The 20,668-nt window shown below is 41.3% G+C and overlaps 1 protein-coding gene across 1 annotated transcript; it reads left to right on the forward strand.

The window, feature by feature from the left end:
* Positions 1 to 5,621: 5,621 nt before the first annotated feature.
* celsr3 (cadherin, EGF LAG seven-pass G-type receptor 3) lies at positions 5,622 to 11,351 on the forward strand. Its single transcript, XM_028452824.1, has 2 exons — positions 5,622 to 10,888; positions 11,332 to 11,351. The coding sequence occupies exons 1-2, from the start codon at positions 5,848 to 5,850 to the stop codon at positions 11,349 to 11,351; spliced, it is 5,061 nt and encodes a 1,686-aa protein (XP_028308625.1). The 5' UTR covers positions 5,622 to 5,847.
* Positions 11,352 to 20,668: the final 9,317 nt, after the last annotated feature.

Raw genomic sequence — 20,668 nt, forward strand, 5'->3', positions numbered from 1 at the left:
TATTACGTCACCGAGTGGAAGTGTGTCTGATTGTCAAAACAAACGTGATGGTCCGTGACATCGTCAATACGGTTAAAGAAAAGTGGATAGGAAAGGAAATAATAGAGACTCTTTGGACGCAGCCCTGGGCTAAAGGAGGTTTTAAAGGAAGCACTGAGCCTCCTTTCCTTAGCTTAAAGAGAACTCAAATGCTCTTTATCATGGCCACCATTTAAACACTGCCGGGGGTTAAGGAAAAGTGGATAGGAAAGGAGATAGGAGGGACTATTAGGACACACCCTCTGTCCCCTGATCTTGTGATAACAAGGAAATGTGACTGTTTGTAAAGAGATTAAAGCTGTAATTCATGATCATATCTGCTATCTGTGTTTCTGTGTAATGGATAGCCCCAAAAACCATAATCAGGTGTGAATGAACACCATGTGACCAGTGCATTAATACATGACTCAGCAGGAAAGCTAGCTTTGGCAGATTACTTTAGTTTCTGACTTCAGTGATGGGTGCTTGTCCACAGGAGGCCTATCTATGGTTATAGATCTGAACTGTCAGGATGTTCAAACTAATACCTGTCAGATGTTTTCTCACGCTGGCCAATCACGGCTCGTCTTGACGCCCTCACGCTTCCCTCACACACAGCTGTTCTAAATCCTGTTAGCACTGCTGGCCCGAGCCTCCATAACCTACATTCAGTAATCACCCTCTCACCGGCTGGCCTTGGGAGCCTTGATAGGGGAAAAAGAAAAAGAAAAAAGGCAACAAATCCTGGTGACACAGCACGAGGAGAAAAATGTTGCTACACAGCGAGGAGGAGGAGAAATACATTTTTCACTTAAGCCTGCTAATTGCTTATGGAAAATGAGGATATGCATTTAGTAGAAACATGGAGCTGTGGCTGAACGCCAACGATCCAGAAGCAGCTCTGAGTGGGAAAGAGGGCAGCAATCCAAGCTACAACACACACACACACACACACACACACACACACACACACACACACACACACACACACACACACACACACACACACACACACACACACACACACACACACACACACACACTATTTTCTATGGGCTTTTATGTGTTAGATTTCTCTTCTTTTCAGTTATCTTCCATTTTTTATACAATAAATTGCATCATTAATAAAATATTAAACAGCTTTGGAGACTGAAACTCCTCTAGAAAATCTAAAAATGTTGACTTATTTTATCCTGTAATGTAACACATACATAAAAACTGTGTGTGCTCTATTAAGTGTGTGTAGTAATTTGATGAGGTTCTTTATCTGATAATTATTCTGTGATTCTCACATTTTAGTAGATGCAAAATATTTCAAAGATGCTAAAGTCGAGATCATTGGTTCTCGAACTGTCCACAGTCCCGTACCTCTGTGCTGAGTTAGCAAAAATGCTCATTTCTATCTGTTGTCCCTGTCACAAAACAAACATTATTCACAGGCCTTAACCTCAGTTATTCACAAACTGTTTGGTAGCTATAATCTATGAATGTGTACGCATCGACGCTCGGAGCCCAACTTTTGATTTGGGGCCCAGGGGGGTCCTGAGGGGACCCTAAAGAAAAACAAAACTAAAGTCAATTTCTCATTTATTTGCAAGTCAAATATTACAACGGTCGGTGGAACCAAATCATTGACATATTAATATATAAATGGGGCCCATTACCACGTACGTGTCACGGGGGCACCAGGGGGACCCCATTTTTCAAATGACTACTCCTCTGTTAGTTCTCGTTAGATCAGAATGCAGTTTGGTATGAAGTCTCTATGAATGAATATGAGATGCTCCCTTTTTTAAAAATGGCGCCCGGGGCCCCACCCCTCATTTCCGGTCATTTCCAAATTTATGGGAACATAGTCGTGTGATATATCGTTTCAAAGGTAATTTAACGTAGGTTTTGATTATGCCTCACAAAATTCAATTAGGGGTCCTTTTTTTTGGCAATTTCCATATCACAACATTTGGTGGTACCGAAACATTGACACATACCAGTACATAAATGGGGCCCATTATTTTCTATGCGCCACGGACTGAATTCTCAGGAACGTAGTAATCGGTGCAAAAACGTTCCACAGGCCCGGCCGTAGTTTACTTGTTTTTGTAGAATTCAATATAACTAAATGTCTCACAGTCGTCTTAGGACACCTAATGAATACGTGACCAAACAAAAAAACAAACATACACCTTATGTTAGAAAAGGTAAACAAAGGTAAGCTCAATCCACATGACACACTTTGTTGCTTCGTAGCCCCTCACAACAAATCAAACAATGATTTACATGACGTCCATGGACCAGGAGCAGCTCATCATTAGTGACGGTTGAGTCACATGCTGTCACGGTCCGGTGTGGGTGTGGACCCAAATGCAAGGAGCGATGGAGGCAGGATAGAGGCATATCTTTCTTGGAACCAGTCCATGTTTATTCTTCAAAACAAAACTTAAATCCAAAACAGGAGGGAGCAGGAACAGGGAGCAAGACCAGACACAGTTGAAAACGAAGAGGGAGACAACGAACCTGACAACATCACACAACGAACCAGCAACCACACTGTGACCAAGCACACAGTTAAATAGTGGAGGAGGCCTGATTAGGAATGGACCACACCTGGGTGAAAACATGAGGGACCTAATCAATCACCAACCAAGCACACAGACGTCACTGGGGGGGGGGGGGTGGAGCCACAAGCAGGAATCCCTGAAACACAGACAAGAGTTAACACAAGACTAGACTCAAAATAAACAAAGACACAGAATAACTAAACTTAACCAACAGAACATGACACATGCTACTGAGGATTGGCCAACCAACCACCTTCATGTATGTGCGTGTGTGCGTACGTACCTACGTATGTATGTATGTACAGTATGTAGTCCCATTGATCCACTGAGAGAAACATCAAACTAAATGCTTCTAAAGAACGTGTTTTGCAAAATGTGCCAATCAGCCAATAGAAAAAATACAGAAAATGACAAATGAGAATGCAGCTGTTTTAACTGACACTTTGATTGACATAGCTGCTAGCTGCTAGCTGCTGGCGTCATGTTTATGCGGTGCCAAATGCAAAAACTCGGTCACTGTTTCATAGTTGACATATTTTCAACATTTAACTCATTTTTCTTTCATTTGAGAGAGAAATTCATCCAAAACAGTATGTTCTTTATAATTGTTAAAAATGTGTAAACATGAAAAATACATCTAAATGTCAGTGTTAAATGTCTTTCCCTTTCCTCCCTCACTGAGCCGCAGTCAGTGGTGTGGGTGGGGCCGCGTGATCGACATGCGCTGACCTGCCCACAAAACATTTAGCTTTACACTTGGTGACTGTTTAAACATTTAGATTTAACATTTAAATTTAACATTTAGATTTAACATTTAAATTTAACATTTAGATTTAGATTTAACATTTAGATTTAACATTTAGATTTAGATTTAGCATTTAGATTTAGATTTAACATTTAGATTTAGATTTAACATTTAGATTTAGATTTATCATTTAGATTTTGATACAAATTTAACATTTAGATTCAAATTTCACATTTATAGTTAGATTTAACATTTAGATTTCAATTTAGATTTAGATGCAAATTTAAAAATTACATTTATATACAAATTTAACATTTAGATTTAGATACAAACATTTAGATTTAACATTTATTGTTAGATTAACATTTAGATACAAACTCAACATTTAGATTTAACATTTAAATATGAATGTAACATTTAGATGTAACAATTATAGTTAGATTTAGATTTAATATTTATAGTTAGATTTACCATTTATATTTAGATACAAATTTAACATTTATAGTTAGGTTCAACATTTATATTTATTTTCAATTTAGATTTAGATTTAATGTTTACATTTAGATTTATTTTTCATGTGTACACATTTTTAACAATGATATAGAAGAACACGCTGTTTTACTTGAATTTCTGTCACAAATTGAAGAAAAATTAGCTAAATGTTCAAAATATGTTGGCAATTAAAAAGTGACTGAGTTTTCACATTCAGCACCACATACATGTTCGCTGTGAGACTGATGCCTTCACAGTCATAACGGCTGATATTTAGTGAGTCTAATATTTCATTAAAAAGTTACCGGCAATAGCTGATTAGCCATTATATATTATATATTATATATATGGTTAGTGGAGGATTGGTGTTATTTGCTCATCTCTAAGAAGACAGACTAACATACAACATACTGCAATTATTTATCAACTCAACATATTACGCATCAAATTTACCCAAAGCACATCTTCGATTTAATGAGCAAATAAAACCATGATGCGCAATTAGGAAAATGAAGATGAAATCTGGCTAAGTGTTGAATATTCAAAAAGCAGTTTGGTAAAAAAAAAAAATAATGATAATAAAGACATAATTAAAAACCCTCTCACAAGTGGTGTCTTATTTGATGATTTCGAGAAGGGAAATTACGAAGTAAAAATCAAATTTCAATGGTTATTTCCATTTTTCTAAATGAATGCAGCCCTAAATTTCTGATTTGTTGCTCTGAAATTGAAGCGTCTTGTGTATTAAAGACAGGGATGAAAAACTTCACTTAAACCATATCATTATGAAATCTACTCCAACCTGCAGCTGACATTTAAAATCACTATTGAACAGGGAGATTGTGAGTTAGGGGGAAAAGGCATCCGACATATTTGCATAATAGGATTTTTTTTCTTACATTTTTCAGGAAATTGAGCAATTTAAAGCGCATGCATAAATTAAGGTTGAATTGCAATTATTGGGAGATTGCACCAGTTACCAGTTACCAGTTACCAGTTACCAGTTACCCCACTAAAATAATATAAACCTGTGATTCTAATTTTTTATTTTATTTTATGAGCGCTTCTGGGAAATTGTGTGTGTGTGTGTGTGTGTGTGTGTGTGTGTGTGTGTGTGTGTGTGTGTGTGTGTGTGTGTGTGTGTGTGTGTGTGTGTGTGTGTGTGTGTGTGTGTGTGTGTGTGTGTGTGTGTTGATACAAGGGATGACGTCAGTTACCACTAGCACATATCACTGACAGGAACATAAAGGGACCACTCGTGATTGTGTAAATCTGAAAGGCTGATTTGTGTTATAAATGATCTTTTTTGTTAATCTTAATGGGAAAACAACCTTTATTTGGTTTTATTATCAGCTGCATCCAATGTGAACATTTTTAAATCCAAGTTAAAGGCTTTTTTTTCTCCTGTGTGTAAGACTGGAGATTTTTAATCATAATATTGCTGATTCTAATGTTTTTACTGCTGATTTTATGAAATGCTCTTTACAATTATATTTTCCTGGTCTTTATAATGAACCACTTTAGATTAAAAGCAGAAATAAAAACACACAAAGATACAAAAACAAGATGAATAAATAAATAAATAGAAGTTTCATTGATATGGATCAGTGGCTTTAATCTCAGGGGGATAATTGTTGCTTCACTGATGACAGAGCTATACCCCCCCCCATTCCAGATGTGCACCAATGGAAGGTAAAGAGGGGAGAGAGGTGGATGCCAGCAATAGGGGGAGGGGTGGAGAAATGGGAGGAGGAGATGCTGATTGCGCGTGCGTGTGTGTGTGCGTGTGTATAGTAGACTTCCAGCGGGCTGTGCCGGCTAGCGCACACACATGGGCTCTGAAGGATAGTGTGTGTGTGTGAGCCATGTTGGATGAACGGGAGCGGGGATCGAACACTCGGACCTCCACGGAGCACAGCGGGTAGATGCGAACTCTCCAGGCCGGTGGAGACACGGGGGATCCTGGGGGACGCCTTAGCGGAGAGAAGGAGCAGAGAGAGGGGAGAGAAGAGGAGAGAAAGGAGGGGAGACTAAATGGCTGCACTGCTACCGGGCTTCACCCCGATCCTCCTGCTCCTGCTCCCATCTCTGGTTCTCCTCCACCTCCACCTCTCCGGCCCTTTGTTCGCCCTTAGCCCGGGGACGGTGCACACCGGAGGGGCTGCTTCCCACACATGGACCCGGGGCCTCTGCGACCAACAAGCCGGTAAAGTGATCCTCCAGCATCGGGCAGAGGCAGGGCTCAGCTGGGACAGATGCCCGAGCAGGTGCACCTCAGAGCGGGTAGAAGCTGAGGGATGCCCCGGAGGAGGAGGAGCGGAGACGGGGCGGATGGAGGAGAGGAAGGGCGTTGTTCCAGCCCTGCTTTCACCTGATCTCACCCCACTACCACCACCACTCCTCCACCACCACCACCACCTCCACACCAGGCCAGTACAAAGGAGGCGGCCACACCTCGTTCAACAACGCGCTGCCTCCGGAGCTCCTGTGCACGGCCTGGTGCACGCACCCGGAAGAGTTGGGGGGAGATGTGAGGGTGAGGTGATGGGGGGTTTAACCCCACAGTGTTCTCCAGGACCCTCTCCAGACAGCGCGCCCTCACCTGGCCCCTCCACCCTCCTCCCCCTCCCTCCTCCACATCACCCCATCAGCCCCAATCTCATTTTCACCGATGATTCAGCCCAAGTCAGGACATTACAATTGGATTACATTCGTCATTTTTCAGCGTGTAATCCTGCAGATGAAATCCTCCATCCATGTGTTTACAGCAGGGAGGAGCAGGTTGGTGGGCACAGGGGGGCTGCTGCTAATTGTTCTCATTTGGGCATGCACAATGTTATCCATTCCTGCAGAGTGGGTGGTGATGATAGCAAGCAGGCCAGTGGCATTATGAGAGGGGGGGATACTGGGGCACCCGCTGTAATTACGCACATCGGCTCTGGGTTTCCAGCCTTTAGTGATGCCAGAATATGGGGTGAGGAGAGGGGTGAGGTAGAGGATGGCAGAGGGGAGGGAGGGCTAAACTGTGCTAACAACCACATTAATACACCTAATTACTCAGATCAAAATGTGGCTTTTCTGATTCTCACACATCCACAGCGGAGAAAAGCTGACCTGGCAACCCAGGGTCATGGCTGTCAAACCCAAGCAGGGCCCAGGGAGGGTCCTGGTGGGGGCTGCTTTGGTTTAGTGGGAGGTGGATGTTTTTCTGATTTTAATAACTCAGAAAAAAGCAGAGCTCAGATGAATTCATTGCATTCTGACTTCACTGAAGCACAACGTGTTGATGATGAAATCATTTCAGGTTATTACAGCTCAATGCTTTACAAACATGTTCTAACAGAGAGAGTAAACCCTCAGCTGACTGTTTCTGCTCAGAAAGTGAGAGCATCTTCTAACACAGCCTGTGACTCAGGCGTTTTCCCGCCTGTTGAACTTCCTGTCACAGCGACTCGCTCTCAAACATTGAGCGAGCCTCTCACGCAGCTTTTTCACCATTCAGGGAAACACCTCAACTTCTCCTCTGACAATAATCAGACCACATGGCAGCATGACCATAAGCTTTCTGCAGAGGTTGTGATTTCAGAACACTGGACAGCTCGTGGTCAGCCTGTGTATCTGTGGAGCACATTTAACAATAACAATAACAACAATAGAGAGACAAAAGATGGAGATCATGGCAACCAGAGCAAAGCTGATGAATCACAGTGGTTTGATCAGCCAGAGGTGGTGCGTGCTGTTAGCAGTGACAGTGTTTCCACGGAACATGACGACCACACTCATGTAGAATTAAAATCCAGGAAGCAAGTTCCGTTACGGCCTCAAGGTCTCACACAGCAGATGGAGGCTGGGGGTGAAAGCGAGAGGGAGGAACCAGACCTAGAGGGGTCTGGTGATGTTGCCGTTTGGGGAGGAAAATTACAGGTGGGGGAGGGAAAGGGAGAGGCCCTGCTGACAGAAGGGAGGGGGCCACGGGCTGGAGAGGAGGTGGAGTTGGTGAGTGATAAGGGAGTAATAAAGTCAAGCCAGGCTGAGAGGAGAGAGGGAGGGAAGGGTCAGGACAGGGGCAGCAGCGCTATCACACAGCCAGATAGTGAAGGAGGACGGAAAGAGAATCAGGAAGTGGGACAGGGCGGAGGTATGGAGGTGAAGGGGGAGGAGGGAAAAAAGCCCAGTTTAAGGGGAGGGCGAAGCCTGGAACGACTGATAAATGTGGCAGAAGATGATTCCCGACAAAGAGAAATGGAGAATAAATTGCTGATGTATGGACCTCGATCGAGACGTGCAGCCAACAGGCAGCCCCAGTTCTCCCTGTACAACTACCAGGTTCAGGTGGCTGAAAACCAACCCCCCGGCACCTCCGTCATCGTCATGACAGCCACTGACACAGATGCTGGAGACGCAGGAAAAGTCAGCTACTCAATGGCCCCGCTGATGAACAGTCGGTCGTCGGATTACTTCCACATCCACCCAGACACAGGCATCATAACTAGCACTCAGATCCTAGACAGAGAACACATGGATCTGCATTACTTTCGCATCACAGCGACTGATTTTGGCATCCCTCGCCTCTCTGGTACCACAATGGTAGCCATTACCGTTTCAGACCGCAACGACCATTCTCCCATGTTTGAGCAGTCAGAGTACAGGGAAACAATCAGAGAGAATGTTGAGGAAGGGTACCCCATCCTACAGCTGCGAGCAACCGATGCAGACTCCCCCTCAAACGCTAACATCCGTTACCGATTCGTTGGCGACTCTGCTACGGTGGCGAGGGCGGCGTTTGAGGTTGACCCTCGCTCTGGCCTCATCACGACTCGAGGATCCGTGGACCGTGAAGCAAACGAGCACTACACCCTTCAGGTGGAAGCTAACGATCAAGGAAAAGATCCGGGGCCTCGTTCTGCCAACGTCAAAGTTTTTATAACGGTTTTGGATGAAAATGATAACGTTCCACAGTTTAGCGAGAAGCGCTATGTGGTAGCTGTGAAGGAGGATGTGCGGCCTCACTCTGAGATCCTGCGTGTCAGCGCTGTGGACCGGGACAAAGACAGCAACGCAGCCGTTCATTACAACATCATCAGTGGAAACAGCCGTGGACAGTTTTCTATCGACAGTGTCACGGGTGAGATCCAGGTGGTGGCACCTCTGGACTATGAGTCTGAACGGGAATATACACTTCGTGTTCGTGCGCAGGACAACGGAAGACCGCCTCTCTCCAACAATACAGGAATTGTTAGCGTTCAGGTGACCGATGTTAATGATAACCCGCCTATTTTTGTCTCCACACCATTCCAGGCGTCTGTGCTGGAGAGTGCCCCAGTTGGCAGTTCAATCCTGCACATCCAGGCCATAGATACAGACTCTGGGGATAATGCTCGCCTGGAGTACAGGTTAACTGGAACCAGCTCTGACACGCCTTTTGTTATCAACTCAGCCACAGGATGGGTCACAGTGAGCTCCATTCTGGATAGAGAGTCTGTAGAACACTATTTCTTTGGCGTTGAGGCCAGAGACTACGGCATGCCACCTCTCTCTGCCACAGCGAGTGTAACCATTACAGTAATGGATGTCAATGACAATCGTCCCGAGTTCCTCCAAAAGGAGTACTATTCCCGTCTGAATGAGGACGCAGTAGTTGGTACCAGTGTAGTGACAGTAACTGCTGTGGATCGGGATGTCAACAGCGCAGTGACCTATCAGATCACAGGCGGAAACACCAGAAACAGATTTGCTATCAGCACAGCAGGAGGGGCCGGACTACTCACCCTGGCTCTACCATTGGACTACAAACAGGAGCGGCGCTATGTCCTCACTGTCACAGCCTCAGATCGCACCCTTCACGACACCTGCCAAGTGCACATCAACATCACAGATGCCAATACGCATCGACCCGTGTTCCAAAGCGCCCATTACTCTGTCAGCGTGAATGAGGATCGGCCACCTGGAAGCACCGTGGTTGTGATCAGCGCCACTGATGATGACGTGGGAGAAAATGCTCGAATCACATACTTCCTTGAGGACAACATCCCACAATTTCGTATTGACACATCCACGGGGGCTATAACCCTCCAGGCTGAGCTCGATTATGAGGATCAGATGACGTATACGTTGGCAATCACAGCTAAAGACAACGGCATTCCTCAAAAATCAGACACCACGTATGTTGAGGTGAATGTAAATGATGTAAATGACAACGCACCTCAGTTTCTCAGCCCCAGATATCAGGGAACAGTGAGTGAAGATGCTCCACCGTTTACTAGCGTGCTCCAAATCTCAGCAACAGATCGTGACGCTCACGCCAACGGCCGTGTTCAGTACACTTTTCAAAATGGAGAAGATGGGGATGGAGATTTTACCATCGAGCCCACTTCTGGTATCGTTAGAACGTTTCGGCGTTTAGATCGTGAGAGCGTACCTTTCTATGAACTCACAGCCTATGCTGTAGATCGTGGAGTTCCTCCACAAAAAACTCCAGTGCACATCCAGGTTACAGTTCTTGATGTGAATGACAATGCTCCCGTCTTCCCAGCTGATGACTTTGAAGTTTTAGTGAAGGAAAACAGTGCCGTGGGCTCTGTGGTCGCTCAAATAACTGCCACGGACCCAGACGAGGGGGCAAATGCTCAGATTATGTATCAAATTGTCGAAGGCAACATCCCAGAGATCTTTCAGATGGACATCTTTTCAGGAGAGCTAACGTCACTTATTGATCTCGACTATGAGTCACGAAATGAGTACGTGATTGTGGTCCAGGCCACATCAGCTCCTTTGGTGAGCCGCGCCACCGTCCGGATTAAACTGCTCGACCAGAACGACAACGAGCCAACGCTGCAGCACTTTCAGATCATTTTCAACAACTTTGTATCCAACCGCTCCAACAGTTTCCCCAGTGGGGTGATAGGGAGGGTTCCCGCCCACGATCCGGATGTGTCAGACAGGCTGTACTACACCATCGACAGGGGCAACGAGCTTCACCTGCTGCTGCTGAATCACACGAGTGGAGAAATCCGACTGAGTCGAAAACTGGATAACAACCGGCCGCTGGTGGCTCCCATGTTGATCACCGTCACAGGTAAGAGACCATGGAGTCACCACAGACTGTATCTGTCTGTTTGTGTCTGTTTTATTCCCTGTTGCTTTATCTAGTGTAACAAAGATCAGCACTCTTACACCAGAGGCTTGTGTGCGTCTGACAGAGGGAAGAGAGAAGTCTGTTTGATACCAGACTGAGATGTTTGCATTTGTTCAACTTTCTAGCTTGAGGTCTTTTACAGTTTTCCTGAATTTCAATATGTCTGCAACGCTTTTGAGTTTGTTTTCCACTGCTTTCATTCGTGGAGCTTCCTCTGACTGAAAAAGTTGGAGAGAGTAACAACAGGATAATGTTTCCAGTTTTTTTTTTTTTTTTTTTTTTTAGTGGAATAACAAGTAGTGTATGAATAATAAGTGATACATGTTGCACGTACTTACCGACAATGGCTCATGAATATTCTTTTTGCGTTCACCGTTGAACAGAAAGGTTTACCAATGAGTGAGAGACATTAAAGAGACTGAATGATGAGTGTCAAATGATGGAGTTGATAGTGACTGAGGAGATGTGTGAGTAGAAGGTAAAGTTTAGATGTAGTTTTATTTATAGTCTTATGTGCTAACTTCTCAATGAGTACACTAGATTGTCAGTAGATCTTCTCTTCATCCTGTCTCCATGTAAAGCAATATTCTCTCCCTCACAGTTGTATGATTGAACATTTATGGGATTATAATGAAACAGTCACACAGGTTTCAATGAATGCAGTGTTTTATCTGTGAATACCTGTCTTTCCTTTAGTCATCATCACTTTTCCCTCTTCTTCACTCTACCCGTCACATGGATGTATGAATGGATTCTTCTCCTGTATTTCTTCTCATTTCCAATTACAATATCACCTACTGTATATCGATATATTTTTATATTGTAGCTTTTTTTAATTTAAACTAGGTCAGTGCCCGTAGGAAGTATGTATTACTATAATAAAGTGGGAGGGGCCAGTAGCTATTTCATTGACGGTTAAATGAGGTTGTGTTTGAAGGTGTGATATCAGTGATAATTATTGTGTTTTCATATATTTTGGCTTTGAGCAAGAACACTGTAGGGAGTTGAACCCCATCTATTCTGATTCCAGTTTGTTGTCCACATGGATCAAGATCTCCTCAGATCAGAACAGACTCTTTTATAGTGTCATTAATCCACAACAGTCTGTTTAGATGTACACGGAATTCGTAAAGCGTTTATGAAATAATTTATTAACAGTGTCATTGCAGTCCAAACAAATCAGAGGCACACACCTTTGAACCAAGCTGTAGCCATGTTGAAAGTCTCAGCTCAGTTTGACCCTGGTCTGCAGAGATATTTGAAGAACGCACACACACACACACACACACACACACACACACACACACACACACACACACACACACACACACACACACACACACACACACACACACACGCACGCACACACATTCCTTGCTTTTATAGATAGATACGCATTTTAGGACTGACTGCTTTCACTATTTCAGTCAGATGACTTCTGAGTGTGTTCTAACCCAGACCTTCATCTAACCAAGCCACACTACAGAACTCACTCACATGTACTGTCCCTTAGAGGAGAAAAAGACTAAAGTGGCTCATATTGTGCACGTGTTTGTTAATAAATGCATCTGAGTGGTATTTTTTCATCAACAAATTTAACCCAGAATTGTCTTTCTGGTCAGACTTTATTTAGGTAAAAATATTGAGTTTCATATCGTATCTCGTCATTTTGAGAAAAAAATATTGAAATATGAATTTTGGTCCATATCACCCAGCCCTAGTCTGTAACTTAACAATTGCACTTTATTTTTATTTGTTTTACCCTTGATTTAGAGTTTGTAAAATTATGTTGATGCATACATAGTGTGTGTGTGTGCGTGTGTGCGTGTGTGCGTGTGTGCGTGCGTGCGTGCGTGCGTGCGTGCGTGCGTGCGTGTGTGTGTGTGCGTGCGTGTGTGTGTGTGTGCTACAGAATTCCTCTAAATGAATAATATCTGTTCCTGTCAGAGGGTTCAGGGACTCCTCGTCTTCTCTTTCTCTCTCCTCCACTTGTTCTTTGTGTCCTCCTTTCTTCTTCCTCCATCCTTCCATCTTTTGTTCTTCTGGTCACAGTTTGTTCCCAGCCACTGACTCTTAGGATGGTTTGTGTATCTGTGGTGGAGTGAGATTAAAGCACAGCATCCATTCTTGTGTTGGCAGCAGTTTAAAAAACGTGGTATTAATGGGCAGATCTGGCACCCTAGAGCCTCAGCCCAGGGTGCCCTTGAGCAAAGTAACCTCCACCCGCTCCAGTAGCCAGCAGCAGACACTGGTAAAGTCCCAGTTAGGGATTTGTGTAGAGTGCAGTGGAAAAGGGTAAAATGTCCGACTAGACTTTATAAAGTCACTGAAGGTTAAAGCAGAGGGAATAATGTCTCATTTTAAGATGGATTAAGCTGTTTTTATCCCGGGCTACCGGACTCCTAACACCCCTCACTTTGTTGTTGTTGTTGTTGTTGTGTACACTAGTTAAAATCACGACTCCTCTGTTATTCATGAACAGATCAGACTAAAATATGGAAGCTATAATCTATAAATGTGTACGCATCAACGCTCTGAGCCCGATTTTTGATTTGGGGCCATGGGGGGCTCCAAGGGGAAAAAAGTTGATTTCTCATTTTCTTATGAGTCAAATATTACGACAGTTGGTGGTACCAAATAATAATAATACCAATATATAAATGGGGCCATTTCCCCGTACGTGTCACGGAGGTGCCAGGGGCCCCCGTTTTTCAAATGACTCCTCATGTATGTTCTATGAGCAGATATCTAGAGCCTCTCAGAGACATTTATTACTCCGTGGAACCGAATCATTTGACTGAATTCTCAGGAATGTGGTACGTGTTATTTATCACAGAGACGTTCTGCGTGCCCAGCTGTAGTTCATCACAACTATATACAGTAACTATAACTTGTATAGCAGTTAGGGCTGGACAATATGGACCACAACTCATAAATATCTATCATTTTATTTCAAATGAAGTCTGACCAGAAAGATGATTATGAGTTAAATGTGTTGATGGGAAATGTCACAGAGGCACATTTATTAACAAACAATATGTGCTATAAGGGACAGCACGTGTGAGTGAGTTCTGTTGTGTGGCTTTAATAATTTGAGATTAAAAATGGCTGCCATCATGTGACATAAGCATGAAAAAAATGTGAGCTTTGCTAATTTTCTGGAGTTTCATTGAATTTGTGTATTTATTATGAGATATCTAAAACTGAATTAGTTGTTAATTTACACAATGATTCATGGTTTCTCTAATGTTTTGTTTAATGCAGATTTGGATGCTTTAAAAGGCCGTATTTGGCCCCCAGACCTTGAGTTAGACACGTGTGCATTAGGAGGATATACTTATACTTAACTAAGCTCCTTATTCAATAAAAAATAAAAACACTTTCTTATATGTACTAGATTATTGTACATTGTACTTATTTTTGTACATTCTTAAGCTACAAATAGATGTTATGTACAGAACAGAACAGGGATCTGATAATGTTCATGCAGAAACGTTTTTTATCATTTTTTATCAGATCAGGTAATTGTACCAGTTTCTAAAACACTTTATTTTCACTACAAATACATTTTTAATGGGAACTTAAAATCAAACACTCCTGAAATAAAAGCCTTAATTTAATCTTCTTCACCGTATTGATCGTACAGAAGGATGAACACCAGTGAGAACCCCTCAAAGAGGGCGGAGCTTAAACCCACAACAGCTGTAAATAAATCAAAGAGAAATGTTATTTAACGTATGAAGTTATGATGAACACAGATAAAGCTTATATGCATGTGTAGATGATCAACTAGCCGTATAATAAATACTATATATTTATATATGATTCCATACAGTATAATAATCACAGGTCAGTGAATCCTTTTCTAGTCCATGTGGGTCACAGCAGTGACGCTGATGCTTAATGTGTCAGACAATCATTCATTTACATGTGGGTCAGTAGATAAACATCTATTTAAATAATATTACTCAGCTTTTTCAGCTATGAAGCTAAAAGTATGATTAAAAGTTTATAGTTCAACATTGTGCAGTTAAATGTAGTTTTTATGATCATAATGAGAGGCTAAAAACAACTGTAAACACACTTTTAAAATCATGTTGTGATGAAAACAGTTTGTATTTCTGTAGCTTTGCTTTTTCACCTCAACGGCTTCATATAATAGTGTGTGCGTGTGCGTGCGCGTGCGCGTGCGCGTGCGTGTGCGTGTGTGTGTGACATTTTACAGGTTAGTACACAATGGTTCACAATTGACTGGTTATATTTACTGTAAATGTGCTGAACCTGCAGTTTTCTGTGCTGACCAATAAAAACATTAAACTCCTACATCCTGGTTTTACTTTCATGAAATAAACATCATGTTCTAAGACAAATAAAGTGAATAAACCAAAATGAGGTCCACACACTGCTTAACAGCTCCAAACCACAGTGACCTACTGTACACGTGTACTGTATTCTGGTCATGTACAGGAAGTTTTACCACCATTAGGATCCATTAGATGTACTCGCTTTATTTTTGTCCTGTCTGAGTCTTGATGGATCTATTATCCATCAGACGTTCAACACTTCAGACCCAGTGAGAGATTGACTCACTTTATGTTTATTATTCTACCGACTCCTCACTGGTTACAGTTGTTCTTATGTTTTTTGAGGAGCAAAAAGGACTTCTGGTGAATTATGTATTGGCTCCTAGAGAGAGAGAGAAGAACGCACCAGTGAGGCTAATGCATGTGTCATAGAACCATAGAATACTTTGAACTATACAGTATCGTTATTTACGCAGAGCGGCGTCCTGGAAACGCCATCACAAAGTTATTCTACATTTTTAGTAACACATGCCAAATTAGACGACACATAAAAGTAATTCCATTTGTTTCGTTGGATTTATTCGTGTTTCAAGTGCAATTGAACGCAGCATAAGTAACTAGTGCATGTTTCAGTAAGTCATCAGTCCTCCAGGTTATGGAAATAGTACAGTTTCAGCTCAGAACTGATCTGAAACAATAGGTGTCGTCATGTCTTTAAGAAAAAGGGAAAGAAAGTGTGTTTTACTAGTCATTGGTAGACATGATGTCATACTATGAAGATAGATGACCTCTTATCACGCCAGGATTTAATCAGTGTGTGCTAAACTATGAAGCTGGCTAACGTCTTATAAAGCTAAATTGCCATGGTAACTCAGGCTGAACGTCTAACCTGGTCAGGACCAGGTTTTGTTCTGGATCAGATCTGATCAAGTACTAAAGCCCCGCCTCCTGACCAATCAGATCTCTTATAACATGAGCTGTCCAATAAAAGGAGGATCATTGTGAACACGTCTCTGCGGAGTGGGTGGGAGGAGGGTGGGCCGTCCCCTTGCGGGGAGGAGGAAGTCAGTGTCCCGTCTATAGACACGCCCACTCATGAATATGCATAAGTAGGACGTAAATCAGCCTGTTTGTGTAGAGTTGATGAGAAAGTGACTTTTCAGAGGATAAAACTCTGGAAAACGGGAGAGTTTTGGAAAATAAACCGCAAATATTATTTTTTGTGGTTCTTAGAACAAATGGAGATGATGGTGAAAAAATGGTGATTTAACACTCATCAATTCCTGCATTAATTACTTTCTGCAAGTGTTGTTTTTGGTCTGAATTATGGATTTTAATTCTACATATTTTTAAAGAATTATTCCTCCTGAGCCTAGAGAGTTGTAATCTAGATTCATAGGACAGCTTCTGTCTGACTGAGAACGTTTGGTGAAGGTATCGTAGATATATCCAGGATAGAATGATCTATCTGTGTAGTACAGGTATGTGTTCAGTGGGTCCTGTACTACTGTAAATCAACACAACTTTACCTTCTCACTCCTCACTTTAACAAACTCTACTTTACATTCTCCTTTTTCCTCCCACGTCTCCTCCTGCCTCTCTCTGTGAGTGTGTGTGTGTGTGTGTGTGTGTGTGTGTGTGTGTGTGTGTGTGTGTGTGTGTGTGTGTGTGTGTGTGTGTGTGTGTGTGTGTGTGTGTGTGTGTGTGTGTGTGTGTGTGTGTGTGTGTGTGTGTGTGTTTCTGTAACACAACGATGCTCATGCCACATAATGCTGTCACAGTCACACCAGACACAACCATGGTACTTTCACACAACATCTATATTGTCTTGTTTCTCGTCTAAATCAGGGAGTCAAACCCATGTTAGTTCAGGGGCCAAATACGGAACAGTTTGATGTCAAGTGGGCCACGGGTTTTAGGTTGGAAAACAGACAATTTCAACATTATTGAGCCATAATTTGCACTTCTACATAGATATGAAATACAAAATATGTATGAAACTGACAATATCCCAGAAATAATTAATAGATCTCATTCCCAACAGGATCTACACTTTAAATCCTCCTACGCTGTGAAATATTCCTGGTGAGAAATCTGTCCAATATCTGAAATAAATCAGATTTTTTTTTAATTATTAATATGAAGCAAAAGTTTGATCAACCTTTCTTCTGTGTATCAGATATCACAGGGTTGAAAGTAAAAGCTTTTACTAAAAATCACAAACAACACTTTATGATTTTTGTTCTTGTCTGAGATGAAATCAAATGAAAGGTTAAAGTCTTATCACCCACCAGAAGTTCAAATATTGAGAAACTGTTTAAAAATGATAAATCATCAGCAGAGCGGAGCTTCAATGTTATATTTATCATCAATAAATCCTGTTTACATGAACTTTATATTACTGTATATGACCCTAAAAACATTTTACTCTTTAACAGAGAGCTGTGTTTTATATTATTGATGTTTCATTGAATAAAAAGTTGTGTTTTTTAAGCATTTCATGACTAAAATAGTTTGAGTGACAGGCTTTACACACTATGTTTGGTAAAATGATCAATAATCAATGAATTATCATCTTGTGTGATTGGTGCCATAACTGATGCTGTCATAATGTCACATTTTCATCATTTTAATTATCTGTGGGGTTTTTTTAAAGACGTTGTTTTGATTTAACAAATAATGGATGTGTATGGTCATAATATTCTGCTTTGTTTATCAATGGTATGGCCAATAAAACAATATCATTTAAAGTAGTTCCACAGAGTTCTATGACTCTAGACAAAGTATTTACTCTATCAGTTTAAAACTTAAATGAACAAACATGTTCGTGGACTGTGGGCTAAAGAGTGCCCCGCCCCCCCCCCCCCAAAAAAAAAACCCATCACAATAATAGTAAAACATTGAAATGTGGTAAAACACAGACTGCTGCTATTCTGCAGCTTAGAGTAGTTTTTATAAACCTCAGATTATTCATGTTGCCTCATTTTGAAGTGGGCGGGGCAGATGTTTTGAGCTGCACATGTGATGGTAAATCTTTCACATTTTGATTTGCAAAAAAAGGTCCTTGTTTTTTTAATGCTCGTCATCAAAAACAATCATTTAAAGTAGGTTTAAAAAGGCTCTGAATATAGTTTATGACATGGCATCATTTAAAAAACACTGAAGTCCAACAATAAACGTACTGATAATATTTATATAATAATGACATTTTAGTGAGCGCTAAATAGTCCTATTACACTTGTTCAGAAAAGATAATGTTTTTATTTAGTGTTAAAGCAACAATGATCACATTTATTGACCAAAAATCACAAGTCATATAACATTGAAAGCTGAATCAATTAAAACCATTTTTTTCTCCCACTGATTAAAAAAGTACTTTTAATTTGAAATAATTTTCAAAATAATGCAGATACTAACATCTATAAAAATGTCAGTTTTAAGTAAGTACAACAATATAAAACAACTAAAGTTAAACAGATGTACCATAGTTAATAACGGACACATTTTTACATTAGGGCGAACAGCGTGGATTTATTATAAGTACATCAGACACCAAAGAGAACGTATTAATGTGATATGAACCAATAGAGACGTTGCATGTTGAAGGGCTTTAGTTCATTGTGTGTGAAAGTTAAGAGTATCTGGTTCATTGTGACGGATTAGTGGTTCTGTTGTAAAAGGCTGATTTAAACCATTATATCTCTGTGTGTGTGTGTGTGTGTGTGTGTGTGCGTTCACGCGTACTGCTTTTATATATATATATATAAATATATGCTGTGTTCTACTTTAGCCTGACTACAATGAGTGCCTGGACCTCAGGGGTAGAAAGGCTTAACAAACTAACAGTGCAGAAATCATCTCTGTGTGTGTGTGTGTGTGTGTGTGTGTGTGTGTGTGTGTGTGTGTGTGTGTGTGTGTGTGTGTGTGTGTGTGTGTGTGTGTGTGTGTGTGTGTGTGTGTGTGTGTGTGTGTGTGTGTGTGTGTGTGTGTGTGTGTGTGCGTGCGTGCGTGCGTGCGTGCTAATTTGTTGAGCTCTCCTAAGGGACCTTTACTCTCCCTTAAACAGTGCGCTGACACGCTCTGGTGGCTGAAGTTAGCGAGTAAATCACATTCTTATAAAAGCATATTACACATTTCCAAGGATAATGGAAACACAGCTAGTGATTTGCTCTATAACTTCAGCCACCAGAGCATGTCAGCGCACTGTTTAAGGGAGAGTAAAGGTCCCTTAGGAGAGCTCTTCTTCTCTGCTTCATTGTCTACTCCCAAACCTCAGAGTTGGAACTGTCGCCCCCTGTGGTCACAGATTATTTTTCTGTTTTCATCCTCTTTCCATAAACAAAAGAGGTTTACATCGACATCTTTAACTTTTCCGGATTATTTTGAGTATATGTCAAACTCATGGCCCGGGGGCCAAACCCGACCATGTAGAGCATCAAATTGGGCCCCCACGAGAAAGTAAAAATTATAGAAAAAACATGAAACATTTTATAAATGACCAACTAATTCAGTAGATATGTACTGTAGATATCTCATCCCCTCCAAATATAAAATTCAATTTAAATCCACAATATTTGCAGAGCTCAGTTTTCTAGATTCCAGTCATTTATTAAATCCCAAATGTTGAAGGACCTGACAATTTTTTTTCAAAATCTTGCAAATTTTCCTAAAAATCTTCCATGAATTTTCCCCAAATTCCTAAAATCAGGAAATTTAAGTGAAGAAGTTCCTGCAGGGACTGATATACTCACATACTTTATATGTGGAAGTGCAAACCAGGGCACATTAATGTTGAAATCTGTGGCCCACTTATGGACAAACTGCTCCATATTTGGCCCCTGAAATGAAATGAGTTTGACACCCCAGATGTAGAGCAACCAAAAGTAGCACAAATGGGTATTTTCACTGAAAAAGCTCCTAAATAATTTAAAAATCTACTAAATGATCTAAAAATCAGACTGAATGTTTCACTGCAATAGAAAACAATGGATGTTTACAGACAGTGTGACATCATCAATCACATGATTTCAAGATGGAGGAACACGAGCTCTAAAAGTGTAAAGTAGTCCTATTTTTAAAAGTTAATTAATGAAATATAGTGAATATAATGTGTTTTGTAGACATAGATCTACTAATGAGAGCATTTTAAAGGTTTTAGACACATTTATAAAAACCATGGAGGATCCTTTAAGAACTACTTACATCTGCTCCATTTTCATCCTTTTTATTTAACATTTTATTTACATTTACAGCGTGACTTTGTTAGTTTTCCAGGGAATTTTTCATTGGTTGTTGTGAGCATTAAGGGATCAATAGGATACATGTGACAACAAAGTGTGAAATAGGATTTAAAGTCATGTGATTCTTCAAAGTAAAAGCTACATGACAGTGAGTCAGAGGAGGGGCTACAGGGGCT

Source organism: Gouania willdenowi, chromosome 7 (genome assembly GCF_900634775.1).
Source record: "Gouania willdenowi chromosome 7, fGouWil2.1, whole genome shotgun sequence".
NCBI classification, from domain to species: Eukaryota; Metazoa; Chordata; class Actinopteri; order Blenniiformes; family Gobiesocidae; genus Gouania; species Gouania willdenowi.

What these genes read in the sequence shown, in the direction of transcription:
- celsr3 (XM_028452824.1), top strand. Translation starts at nt 5,848, where the DNA reads ATGGCTGCACTGCTACCGGGCTTCACCCCGATCCTCCTGCTCCTGCTC. An exon ending in CATGTTGATCACCGTCACAG is followed by an intron (nt 10,889 to 11,331) that starts GTAAGAGACCAT and finishes ACCGTTGAACAG; the next exon opens with AAAGGTTTACCAATGAGTGA.